The sequence below is a fragment of the Phyllobates terribilis genome, unplaced genomic scaffold, assembly GCF_046119375.1.
Source record: "Phyllobates terribilis strain yellow unplaced genomic scaffold, ASM4611937v1 Scaffold_3__8_contigs__length_932513732, whole genome shotgun sequence".
Lineage (NCBI taxonomy): Eukaryota > Metazoa > Chordata > Amphibia > Anura > Dendrobatidae > Phyllobates > Phyllobates terribilis.
The window spans coordinates 510,896,619-510,910,774 of record NW_027362763.1 but is presented as its reverse complement, the minus strand read 5'-3'; the positions used below and the strand labels follow the sequence as shown (position 1 = coordinate 510,910,774).

Here is a 14,156-nt window from a genome sequence, read left to right as displayed (position 1 = left end):
AAGGCCGAAGACTCACTGTAACTCTGCTCTCTACCCTATACTTTAAATGATCCCCTGATGAACCGCTTGATTTGACACAAAGGGGGGGACATGCGTTGGGATGAGGCTAAGGATACGTCTACCTTCAATTTTTAGGTGATATATAAGGATGCTTACCAGCTTTTTTGGGGGTCATAAGGTTCTTCATAAGGCCATGTACACTGACCGTATTTATATTCTATATGGATTTGTGATTAACTGAATGCAATCAATGTCTGATGGTGTACCTATCAAAGTAGACCAATGACTATATAGATTTATATATACAGGGTGGTCCAAAAGTAGGTGGACAGAAAGTGTAATAAGGTTATGAAGGGGGAGATTTATCAAACATGGTGTAAAGTGAAACTGGCTCAGTTGCCCTTATCAACCAATCAGATTCCACTTTTCATTCCTCACAGACTCTTTGGACAATGAAAGGTGGAATCTGATTGGTTGCTAAGGGCAACTGAGCCAGTTTCACAGATCTAGTTTTCACATATAGATCTCCCCCAAATCCGTTTTCTTTTCAGATAATTCAGATAACACATAATGGCAAATAATTTAAATACAGATCAAAGAAAATGGATTTCAACAGAGTATTGGAAATCTCAAAATGCTGAAACCGTTAGAGCAAATTGGGTTGAAAGATTTGGTACTCAAGCCCCAAAGAGACAAACCATTCACTGCATTTGTGACAAATTCAATGCCACTGGCTCAATCCTTAATGCTCCAAAAACTGGTCGACCCAAAACAGCCAGTACAGAAGATAATAAACAACTTGTTGCTGAAACATTTGTTCAGAGTCCAAAAAAGTCCACCAGATGAGCCCCTTTTTGGAATTGGGAATTTCACGAGCTTCTATCATGCGAATCCTGAAATCTATTGGGTGGAAAGCTTATCGTCCACGTCTAATTCATGGTTTATTGGAAGATGATCCAGACAGGCGGCTGCAATTTAGTGAGATTATGCTTAATGAAATTGAAGAAAATCCAGTAATTTTAGATAACATTATGTGGAGTGATGAAGCTTCTTTCAAATTATCCGGCCATATTAACAGACATAATTGTATTTACTGGTATAATGAGAACATGCATTTAACAGAGAAACAACTAAATGAGCCTGGTGTCAATATTTGGGGTGGTATTTCAAGTTTTGGTGTTTTAAGACCAATATTTTTTGATGGAACAGTCACAGGAGATAAGTATCTCGAAATTCTAATGAATCAAGTTGTTCCCCAGTTACAGCAACAGCCTAATTCAAATGTTATTATTTTCGGTCCACCTACTTTTGGACCACCCTGTATATGCAGCATGTTGTTAGCTAATCAGGGTTCTATCTAACTACACACATTTTTGCAGATTTCTTCACTTAAATTAAGTTCTGTATAACCAGGCAACAATATTGATAGTTATGCACTTCAGCACTTTACACAGGTGATGGTGGTGTGGCTTTAAGGGAGGCTACGATAAAGTCACATAAGGCTAGTCCACGTTGAGTGGGGGCGCCATAATGACTTCAGAGGGTGCCAACCTCTGCAGTCAGATAGGGTCAGTGAGGCCAAGAACATCCTCACTCCCCTTAAGTTATATTTGATTTTTTCGGGTAGCTAAAAACATTTTTTACTGTGTATTTTCCCTATATTTTTATATATCGTGAGTTAGATATATTATACCTAGGGGGGGGTGTTTCTTCTTTTTGTTTGGAGACCTGCAATGAACTAACATCCTCCAGATCGCACTATGTCCATACCTGGCATAAAGAAAGATCAAAAGTCATGTAGCAGACAGCAGGTTAGTTTACATGGCCAAATTTTAAGGCCACGTGCACACATTGAGTATCTAATCAGTATTTTACCTCAGTATTTGTAAGCCAAAACCAGGAGTGGTTGAAAAATGCAGAAGTAGTGACGTGTTTCTATTATACTTGCTCTCTGGTTGTTCCACTCCTGGTTTTGGCTTACAAATACTGAGGTAAAATACTCAATGTGTGCACGTGGCCTAAGTCTTCATTCCCAGTCATATAGCACTGGATACTTTCAGAGAGGAGACTAGAAACACTCCGATGGGAGTAGCTTTTTTTGCATTTCATCTGATTCTTAAAAAAAAAAAAAAAAAAAATTGTAATTAATTGTTAAATGGGCTTTTATGGTGAGATTAAAATAATTGTCTGAGATCAAAAAAAAATATGTATATCAGCTATTTTCCAGAAACAGCAATACCGATCGTAGGATACATCTGATATTGCAGCTCAGATTTAGTATAATGTGAATGGTCAGTAAAAACTGACACAGCTCCTGGCCAAGCCTACGGAAAAAAGCAGCTCTCTTCCGGGCAACTTCATTCAGGCTACAATTGAGTAGAAATGTGTTAAATACTTAGAAATCAATCATGTCCATTTGCATGTTATGTCCTAGCGCATGTAAACCCACTTTTATGGGGAAAGCACATTGAGAGACTTGAACATACACAAATTTACACATGACATTTATGCATAAAAGTAATATACTTGAACACCCACTTTATTCCCATCTTTGCTCCCCCATTCTCCCCACCAAATATCTTGAGCTGTATTTCTGAGACAGCAATAAACAAGAAGAGATACTTCAACTCACTTATTTAAAATGATCCATATCTACTGGTTTAGCTGCACTATCAAAATACAATGTAGAAAGTAGCAGGCCGATTCAGCACTTACATTATGCCAACTCAGTCTCTTCAGTTACCTACGTATAAATAGCCCTTCCAGCTTAAAACTGAATTAAAACAAGATACATGTCAAGTTAGGGGTCAGTATTTTCTTTGCTGTCTTGTCTACGCTTCGTTCTAAAGCGGTGACATCTCACATGGCTCATTAGAAACACAGATCTCTCACTCCCTTAGACCTCGGTCACCGTGCACTGTCCATCAGGTCTTCTAGACCTTACAATGGCATTCTGCCCGCCATTAGCTGCTACAGCTGGGAGATCTGGTTGTGGCTGGGCAGCCCCAAGTACTGTGTGTCTTTGCTGAAGAAATACATTCTGTTGGGCTGAAAGAATCCCCTGGTTGGTGTTGTCATCTGATTCAGGGTCATCTACAGTGGCATCAGTGGGTGGCACTCTACTTGCAGGCTGAGGAAGTCCTTCCTCACCTTCTCCAATGTTATTTCTACTTGCTGCATGATCTCCGATTTGAAGTTGGGAGAAAGCATTATCAAGTGAAGTGCTGCCATCAGTATGGGGAGTCGTAGGATTTGCAATCTGGCTACCGAGAGCTATGTGAGGTCTGGCAGGTAAAACAGCAGTAGTTTGGGCTGAAGAGGCTCCAAGTGTTGCGATGTTGTCTGCACCATCCGCTGAGCTTTCCCTTGCAGGACTTAAGTTTGCTGCCTCACAGTCTAGTCTTAAACCAGCCACACCTTTTTTTGGTATGTCTACAATATCCCTTTTCATCTTCCTGCGTCGTCCATGCTCATTTCGTCTATACTGTACCATGTTCTCCAAGTCGGCTACATAAAGAAAGCCAGCAATAAGCATCTCTGTGTTCTTTTTGCCTTTTGTGAAGGCATCTTCAAGCTCTCGGCTTGTCCTCTCGTCATACTGCCACCAACCATTTCTTCCTTCATAGTACCAGGCATACTCCCCATTCCCTCTGCTGGCAGACTTCAGTTCTTCAGGAGAAAGTAAAGTAGGTTTGTCTAGGAAGTCCTCTGGGATCTCTTGTCTACAAAGTGCACATCGTCTTCCCAGCCACGAAGCTCCTTTCACACACAGGTAACAGAAGATGTGTTTGCAAGGTAGACTGACTGGGTGTACACAGGTTTGTAGGCATATAGCACATTCAGGGACTGCAAGGTTTGGAGCTCCGTTGGAGCAAGCTTCTCCAAGCTTCTTATTTGAGGGCAACATGTTTGCAGAGTGGGTAATTTCACCACAACCAGCCATCCTATTATGGGAAAAGAAAATACTGTAAATGTTTGTTTAATTGAAAATCATCATACGTCACGTGTAACCTCAAAGTAATGAAATAACTATAACTGGCAGTGGAGTTCTGTGGTCACTACACAGCAATTTTGGCAAAGACACTGGCTGTGCAGCTTAATATCACTATGATGCTGCTACTTAGCCTAATGCAGGTGAATGGGGGGGGGGGGGGGGTCGCAAAAAATCCAATTGGTGTCTCACTAAAGTTACATTTACACTTAAAGATAATTGTTTATCGGGTGAAATGATCTTATGTGCAGTGCAAAAGATAATCATTCTCCGCGGTTCATTATCCTGTGTATACAGGACTCGCACTGCCGAGAACTATGCTCAGTGTGCATAGATCAATCAGTGCACATTAAATGCTTTGGTCTGTCTATGAAAACAGGCAATTAAATTACCGCCGATCGCTAAAGGTTTACTGGTCAGCGACAGTCTAGTGCTGCCAGTCAGTTAATGTAAATGGACCCTCGCCTAACGTGGCACCCTATGGTTTGCAACACTACCCCATCCACCAACATTATGCTACAATGTAGTAGCGGCATACAGCAATTTTTTGCCATGTGACCCGTACCCAGGCCAAAATCACTGTGTAGCCCCAGGCTAATGCTCACTATAGACAGCGCAACTTAGTACTCTTGCTCAACCAGGATCAAATCTGAAAACCTGAAAGTGTGACACTGGCTAATAAAATTATTAATTTCAAAATTCATGCAAGTATTAAAATTGATTTTAACATAGAATACTATGAAGAGAATGTCTGTTTTTTAGATTTTTTTTGTTTTTTAATTGAAAAGGTCCTTCAGTTTAAAAGGCTTCAGTGATGTACTTCTCAGTAATGGGTGTGATAAACGCATAATATTACAGACAACAGATGGATGTGGGAGGTATAGTCTGGGACGTACTGGCATGATATACATGAGTGGGGTTGTCCTCTTTCACAGAACTTTCTTTTAGAAGCTGAGGTAAATATATATATATATATATTTTATTAGGCTATGTACACACGCAGGTTTTTCTTTAAGTGAAAAACACTTCAGAAGCTCTCCTTCTTTAGGGAGTGTTTTTTGAGGAGCTTTTCATTTCCTGAAGTGATTTTGAAAAGTTTTTCAGGCATTTTCAGTTTTTTTTTCCTGTAAGGATTTTTTTGAAACCTTCTGATTGTACAGTGCATAGTTTGGAGCGTTCTCTATCAGGAGACTATTTACAGGGCTGTGGAGTCGGAGTCCATTTTGGTGGAGTTGGTATAAAATGGACCGACTCAGACTCCTAAAATATATAATAAATTGGGTACAGTAGTTCAATGCAGTTTGTGGGGAATATTTTTTCATAAGAATTTGGGAAAGTTATGAAGTGTCCTATAAATGTCTGTCCTACTCCTGATCTAAGGGTCTAGACTTGGCTGAGATGAATCTGTGCTACAGTAAATTTATCACTTGAACATGAGCCATGTATGAGGGAGTCGGAGTCATAGAAGCAAAGTCATGTCTAACAGTTTGCTTGATAGACAAAACAATCCCAGCTCAGAGAATAGGTTAATAAGTTTGGCAGGAAGTAAAGGGGTATTCTCATCATTGATATTTATGTCATATCCATATGATAAATGTATAAGGGTATGATAAGTGCATATCGTACTGTTGTAACCCTTATCTTTCTCCAGAATAAGGTTTCTCCTTGAGCACATGTGAGACCTCCTTTTCAGGCAGTTGATTGGGACATTCTGAGGATAAGCCAAAAATGTCTATGATGGGAATACCCATTGAAATTGTGACACCTACAGGTGCATCTCACTAAATTAGAATATCAAAGCGTTTATTTATTTCAGTTCTTCAATACAAAAAGTGAAACTCATTATATAGTCATTACAAACAGAGTGATCTATTTCAAGTGTGTATTTCTGTTAATGTTGATTATGACTTACAGCCAATGAAAACACAAGTCATTATCTCAGTAAATTAGAATACTTTATAACAGCGTGAAAAAAATGTTTTTAAATACGAAATGTTGGCCTACTGAAATGTATGTTCAGTAAATGCACTCGATACTTGGTCGGGGCTCCTTTTGCATCAATTACTGCATCAATGCGGCGTGGCATGGAGGCGATCAGCCTGTGGCACTGCTGAGGTGTTATGGAAGCCCAGGTTGCTTTGATAGCAGCCTTCAGCACATCTGCATTGTTGGGTCTGGTGTCTCATCTTCCTCTTGACAATACCCCATAGATTCTCTATGGGGTTAAGGTAAGGCGAGTTTGCTAGCAAATCAAGCACAGTGACACTGTTGTATTTAAAACAGGTATTGGTACATTTGGCAGTGTGGACAGGTGCCAAGTCCTGCTGGAGAATGAAATTTCCATCTCCAAAAAGCTTGTCCGCAGAGGGAAGCATGAAGTGCTCTAAAATTTCCTGGTAGACGGCTGCGCTGACTTTCGTCTTGATAAAACACAGTGGACCTACACCAGCAGATGACATGGCTCCCAAAACCATCATTGATTGTGGAAACTTCACACTATAACTCAAAGCAGCTTGGATTGTGGCCTCTCCACTCTTCCTCCAGACTCTAGGACCTTGATTTCCAAATGAAATTTGGAACTCTGGGACCTTGTGGAGTATGTCAATGACTGCCTTCTGGACATCTGTCAAGTCAGCAGTCTTCCCCATGATTGTGGAGCCTACTGAAACAGACTAAGGGACCTTTTTAAACGCTTAGGAAGCCTTTCCAGGTGTTTTTTTGTTAATTATTTTAATTTACTGAGATAATGACTTTTGTGTTTTCATAGGCTGTAAGCCATAACCATCAACGTTAACAGAAATAAACACTTGAAATATATCACTCTGTTTGTAATGACTCTATATAATATATGAGTTTCACTTTTTGTATTGAAGAACTGAAATAAATTAACTTTTTGATGATACACATGATACAGGACAAAACCTGGTTAACCATTTGTTCCCTAGTTTTTATTCTTTTGTGAACTGTCTTTAGCTCTCATAATATGTCCTTCCTGGGCATCACCAAAACATGGCTGACACCCTCTGACACTGCCTCCCCTGCTGCGCTGTGTTACGGTGGCCTCCACTTCACCCACACTCCTTGCCCTGGAAACAGACATGGTGGAGGAGTGGTTCTTCTCCTTTCTACCAACTGCACCTTTAACCCAATCCCACCTCTACCCTCCCTTATTCTCCCTTCTTTTGAAGTCTACTCTGTCCACATCTACTCTCCCTCCAACCTCCAAATGACTGTCATATACAGACCTCCAGGCCCAGTCACTCCCTTTATTGACCAATTCTCCACTTTCTCTCTGCTGACATTCCCACCATCATCATGGGCGATTTCAACATCCCCACTGACATACCAGTCAGCAGCCTCCAAACTCCTGTTGCTCACTTCATCTTTTGGACTCACTCAGTGGTCCTCCTCAGCCACCCTTACAGACATACACTGGACCTCATCTTTACCCGACTCTGCTCCCTATCTAACCTCTCAATCTCCCTCCAACCCCTATTTGACCACCGTCTACTCACTTTCTCATTCATGTCCTCCATGTCCAGCAACTAGCACACCCCCACAGAAACCTTGCACATCTAGACACTCACAGACTCTCCGATTTTATTCTACCACTGACATCCATCTCTTCACTCCACGACACAGACAGCGACACAGCTTTCTACAATGGCACTCTAGCATCAGCTATTGACGCAGTCACCCCTCTTGTGCATGGCAGAGTGCGACGAATCAATAGACAACCCTATCACAATAACCTCACTAAAAAGCTTCGGCAAGTGTCCAGGGTTGCAGAGTGGCATTGGAAGAAAACACATTCGCAAGATGACTTCACTGCATTCAAACAAGCAACACTCGCATTCAAATCAGCTCTCACCTCCGTTAAACAGGCTTACTTCACAACCCTCATATCTTCCTTATCCTACAACTCCAAACAACTATTCAACACTTAACTCCCTCATCCGCCCTCCCTCATCGCTGCTGAGGACTTTGCCACACACTTCAAAAACAAGATTGATCAAATAAGGCAAGCCTTCATTGTCCGATCGCCACAATCCCTTTGTTTTCCAGACCATTGCCCTTCCCCTATAACCTCCCTCTTCAACATCACTGAAGGAGAGCTTACGCGCCTCCTCTCCAAATCACACCAGCCCACCTTCTCCCCAACCTCACTACCACACTTATCCCGGCCCCAACCCATCTCTTCAACCTATCACTAACTTCTAGTACCTTCTCCTCTGCTTTCAAACATGCCACAATCACACCCATCCTCAAAAAGCCGTCCCTCGACCCAACCGCTTTGTCCAGCTATCGCCCCATATCGCTGCTCCCATTCGCCTCCAAACTCCTTGAGCAACATGTTCACGCTGAACTCTCCTCTCACCTCCCTCTCTCTTCGACAACTAACAATCTGGCTTCTGCCCCTACCACTCCACTAAAACTGCCCTTAACAAAAGTACTAATGACCTACTTACAGCCAAAGCTAACAGACAATTCTGCATACTCCTCCTAGACCTGTCCTCTGCCTTTGACACACTTGACCATTGCCTCCTACTACAGATTCACTCTTCCTTTGGTGTCAAAGACCTTGCCTTATCCTAGATTTCCTCATACCTTTCCAACCGCACATTTAGCATCTCCCACTCCCACACTACCTCCTCATCCCGCCCTCTCTCTGTCGGAGTCCCTCAAGGCTCCGTCCTAGGACCCCTATTCTTCTCCATCTATACCCTTGGCCTGGGACAGCTCAAAGTCCCATGGTTTCCAGTACCACCTGTATGCCGATGACACTCAGATCTACCTCTCTGGCCCAGAGGTCACCTCTCTGCTGTCCAGAATCCCAGCATGTCTAACAGACATATCCTCCTTCTTCTCCTGCTTCCTCAAACTCAATATGGACAAATCTGAACTCATCATCTTTCCTCCGTCTTAAGTATCTTCCCCATCTGATCTATCCATCTCAATAAATGACATCACTCTTTCCCCTGTACCAGAAATCAGCTGCCTCGGCGTAACCCTCGACTCTGCTCTGTCCTTAAAACCACACATACAAGCCCTCGCCACCTCCTGTTACCTCCAGCTCAAAAATATTTCCAGAATCCGTCCTTTCCTCAACCCTCAATCTACTATACTGCTTATGCATGCACTCATCATCTCCCGCCTCGACTACTGCAACACCCTCCTCTGTGGCCTACATGCTAACACTCTTTTCCAGTCTGTCTTTAACTCTGCTGCCTGCCTAGTTCATCTCTCTCCTCGCTACTCCTCTGCTACCCCACTTTGCAAATCCCTTCACTGGCTCCCAATTGCCCAGCGTATCCAGTTCAAACTACTAACACTGACCTACAAAGCCATCCATAACCTTTCTCCTCTGTACATCTCTGAACTAATCTCCTGATATATTCCCTCAAGTAATCTCCGGTCTTCCACACTTATTTGTTCCTCACCCAATCGCCTCCAAGACTTCTCCCAAATATCCCCGATCCTCTGGAATTCTGTGCCTCAATACGTCCGATTATCCACCACATTCGTATCCCAGGGGTCTCAAACTCAGCTGGCCATATGGGCCGCACACGGAAAAACATTTAATTTGGAGGGCCGCATTATTTGCATGACAAAGTGACATTTTTAGTGATACCATTTTATTTTCTATACACCTTTTGAACTGGTCCTCATCTTGCAGACATGGTCCCCCATCCAGGTCCCCCTGCGCTGTATTTCACATGACAGAAAAAAAAAAAAAAAATTCTCACCTGGCCTCTGTTCCCTCGGCGTCCTTTCTGCACGTGTGGCCCGCAGGCACAGACCCCGTAACGATCGCGGCTCTCTCCAGCAGCCGCCGACATCAGCGCTGTAGTGCAGTGTATTGCCGCGCAGAGACCGGCTCTCTGCACAGCAATACCAGTGTCAGCCGCCGGCCTATCAGAGGCCTGCAGCTGACATCTGCGCATGGCAGTGACGTCATACACGGCAGTGCTGGGACGCAGATGTCAGCTGCTGGCCTCTGATAGGCCGGCGGCTGACACTGGTATTGCTGTGCAGAGAGCCAGTCTTTGCGCGGCAATACACTGGACTACAGCGCTGATGTCGGCAGCTGCTGGAGAGAGCCGCGATTGTTACAGGGTCTGTGCCTGCGGGCCGCAAGAAGCAGCCGGAGGGGCCGCATGCGGCCCGCGTGTTTGAGACCCCTGCTTTAGACGGAACCTGAAAACCCATCTCTTCAAGAAAGCTTACAACCTGCAATGACCACGCTGCCGCACCACCACCACCAGAGCTGCTGCAACCCCCCCAACCTACCGTCTCCTTTCCCATCATCCTGTAGAATATAAGCCCGCAATGGCAGGGCCCTCTTCCTTCTGTACCAGCCTATCATTGTTAGTTCATTTACTTTAAGTGATATCTGTATTTTGTATATAACCCCTTATGTACAGAACCATGGAATCAATGGTGTTATATAAATAAATAATAACTGTCTTCTTTCACACAATGCAAAATGCAGAAAGTAGGATGCTGTTCAACTAATGTTTTTTCACCAAGTTACAGAGGAGTTTCCATTAACAGCAGATTGTGACTTTTTGCTTTCACTTTCATTTACTTTAGTTAAAAATGCACTTATGAGCAGACACGTCAGCGAAGTGATTCCTGTCCCATATAACATTTGTGCTCTGTATTTTGTAGACTATTGTATTTTTCTGATACAAACGTGTGTAAAAAAACAAACAAACAAAACTGTAAACAATGTCCATGGTGGCATCCACAGTTGTAACAAGGATTGAAAAGAGAATGCTGTAGCTAAATATTACTTTGGATAGCTTTAGTTACGGAGAGGGATGATCATTTCAGAGAATTTTAGAGAAAAGACAGTATGTGTAGGCTGTAGATAAAGCTAGAAATATTCCTGGATGCATCACCACAGGCATTTTTAATAGAAGTATTTTTTTTTTTTTTTTTACTATTGTATAAAATATTACAGAACATTTGCAAATTGAATTACTGCAGTTTCCTGACATAACTGCATAGACTATACTGTTAACTAGAATAATAAAAGCACGTTAGGTCCCTATTAGCCAATGTTCATTAGATCAGCAGCCAGGGTGGGACATGAGCCCATATTCTGGAAGAGTCACACGATTGTACAACTCGGACAAGAAACGCAACGCTCGAACTGGCTGCTGGCTCTCCCGACCACGACAGCAACATGCATGCTGTCAAGGTCAGATGAGCCGGCGGCTAGTCCGAGAATTGTGTTGCGATTCTCATCTAGGTTAAACGGCCGTCTGACTCTTCCCTTATACTCATGAGAAATCAGATTTGGCTACATCCACACCTGTATTCAGGAAGTTGAAAAAGAGTAGCATGTGAAACTTTTTTGGATGTTCCAAAAACTGACACATAAGAGAATCTGGATGATCCCCATAAGAATCAATGGGGTCCCTCTGCTTCTATTTGCATCAGATAGATAAAATTAATTTCAAAGACCTATTCCTAAAAACACAACAGACAAATGGAATGTCCAAATGCAGATGAAAGCCTAAAAGGAAACCAGTCAGCTGTTTTATACCTCCCTATTCATGGGCAGAATAAGATAAGCACATTACAAAAAAAAAAAAATCAATCGTGTTTTACTTTGAAATTCTCTTTAAAGGAGCACTGTTTTTTTTTTTTTTACTGCACCCTCTGTTACAAATCAATAATGTGTGTGGGTAATGTGTACATTAATGTACTTACTAGATGCAGTCTTCTGCTATTTCCAGCTTTGCTCTTGTCCTCTCCCAAATCATGTGATCATCTGGCTAAAACAGCATCTTGTGTCTACTAGAAGTCTATGAGGCTAAGAACGAGGCTCTCATAAACTTACATTAAGAAAAGAACCAACAGTCTCTGGAGTGAGACAGCAAGTCAGATCTGTGGTCACATGAAGCAGGAGAGGGACCAGAGCAGTGCTGGAAACGCCAAAAGACGGCGACTAGTGTTTAAATGCACTCATCACTTATTGGTAAAAAGATGGTAATAAAAAAAACCTACGCTGGAGTGCTACTTTAAATATCAGAGAAAAACATACTTTTTAACAGAGCAAGGCAGAGGAAAAAGTATCCACCAGGCAGCGTTGGCATTGTCCTTCCCGGGCTGACTGCCAAGTCCCTCCCTATTTACATGTTGATCACAGAAGCCCTGCATCCTTTTGTTTCGGGACATAAGGTGGGGTTTGTGAGGCTAAATTACCGTACAGTATAATCTAGTGTGTGAATCAGAAGAATCCACTAGCTTGTTTTACAGATCATCTAAGTGTTATATAGGTACCAAAACAGTTCACTAATGTAATAACTAAATAAGTAATATATTCACCTTACTGATCAACAGCTCAGTAATGGTGAGGTCTTTCTAGTCTCTGATTAACTGGCTCTAAAATGATGTGGTGTGTTTGCACATGACCGCTGCAGTCAATCACTGACAGTAGCATGGCAACATCCCCCAGGTTACCACCGTAGCCAGTCTCTCGCCCATCACATTGTGGAATTAGGAATGGGGTAATTTCGCAGCATTCTTTTTTTCCTCATCCGGACAGTCCCTGTAAAGTGATCTTTTCAGATGGCAGATTCCTTTCGCTTTCCATACAGCAGGTTGCCAATGTGACGGCACAATATGATACCAAGCACCCACACTAAATCATGTACACTGGAGCTCTCTATGGTCCACAGGAGTGGGGGATTTCCCCTGCTCGGCAGCAGTGTGAAGCATTACCTGCCCGGAGGTGACAGCACACACAACCATGAATAATGGACGCAGGAAATCCTAAGAGCTGGGGACAACAATGGAGGCCCGTACACAACAGAGCAGGAGCTAAGGGAAGCACAGCGGCTCATATACAGGGAGGCCATAATGGCTGAGGGCTGTCATGGGGCAGTCAGCACTGGCCGTACGCCATAGTGACGTACACAATATAATTCTCACGTAATGACAACATACCACAGGCAGGAATCACCACGTCGGTGCAACTGACACAGAAGACGTCACATACCTTCCCGGTGTACCGTGTGACCCGGTACTACCCGTTGCGAATCGTTGAGACGGACCAAAGCCCCGGAAGTAGATTGGTAAACTCATCTATTGACGTCATTTCCCTTCCCCGCCTGTTGCCGCCCAGCAGCCACTCCCAGCCAATCAGCAGCGCCGGAGGTGCGCGGCCAATCAGCGGTGTCGGAGGTGCGCGGCCAATCAGCGGTGTCGGAGGTGCGCGGCCAATAGGAGCCCAGGCTCTTCTGTGCGCTGCATCACATTAGCTGGGATAGGACGAGGTGGAGTGGTCGCAGTAGGCGGAAGTAGCGTCAGCTTAGTGAGGCCCGTGTTACTGAGGGCCGTTACCAGGCAGACGTTACCGGTGACGCACTCTGACATTCCGCCCTGTGTTACTTTCCTAGTTTTCTCACGTTTCAGGGTCACACTGCTTTTTATTCAGGGGCTTATCTGTGACTTTGTGCAAACATTAGATGGCACCCACAGTGGTGACCCACCTTCTCTGCCATGCCTCTGTGGCAAGGACATGGTGAATATTCCTTATTCATTGCCACCCTTTTCACCATAATACCGTCTGGGACTGAAAGGGACGTGTCCTTGGCGTAGCTTCACTGTACAATGCTGCTTATCTCTTTACACTTTATTGACCACCAGATTTCTTTTTACTGACCTGCGATATAAGAGACTAACGTTCCCCGACAGGTGAAAATCCTGTAACTGTCACCTGTGCACTATAACTGACAACTTGCTGCATCAGCCAGGATCAGTGTTGGCAACGAACATGGCCGTTTAACCCCTTAGATGCTGCTGTCAGTGACTGTAGAATTTAAATAGTTAACAGAGTGTGGGTCTCCCTCTTTAACCTCATCGGCATCCTGAGATCTTGATCGTGTGGTCCTGATGTTTGCCTTGGCAATTCATGGCCAAATAACGGCCTTACAGTCTGCTGGCTATAGCGGCCTGTTCAGAAATTATCAAAATTTAGGTGGTAAAAATAAACTATCTCATTTCTGTCATGTCACTTTGCATTATTTCCTTAAAAGCACCAGAACGATTAATGAACTACCCGAAAACAGTTTTGAATACGTTGAGGGGCACGGTTTTTAAAATGGTATCACTTTTGTGTGGTTTCCAACATATAGGACCCCCAAAGTCA

At 43.3% G+C, this 14,156-nt stretch overlaps 1 protein-coding gene across 2 annotated transcripts; it reads right to left on the bottom strand.

The window, feature by feature from the left end:
* Window positions 1-576: 576 nt before the first annotated feature.
* Window positions 577-13,143, bottom strand: RNF146 (ring finger protein 146). 2 transcript variants are annotated; one of them, XM_073676032.1, is made up of 2 exons: window positions 13,005-13,143; window positions 577-3,944 (listed from the first exon to the last, which is right to left on the bottom strand). In XM_073676032.1, exons 1-2 carry the CDS (start codon window positions 13,088-13,090, stop codon window positions 2,897-2,899), a joined length of 1,134 nt encoding a protein of 377 aa, XP_073532133.1. In that variant the 5' UTR covers window positions 13,091-13,143; the 3' UTR covers window positions 577-2,896. The 2 variants fall into 2 exon arrangements, with proteins under 2 accessions (XP_073532133.1, XP_073532134.1); XM_073676033.1 differs by having other exon boundaries at window positions 12,953-13,088.
* Between the last annotated feature and the right edge of the window lie 1,013 nt (window positions 13,144-14,156).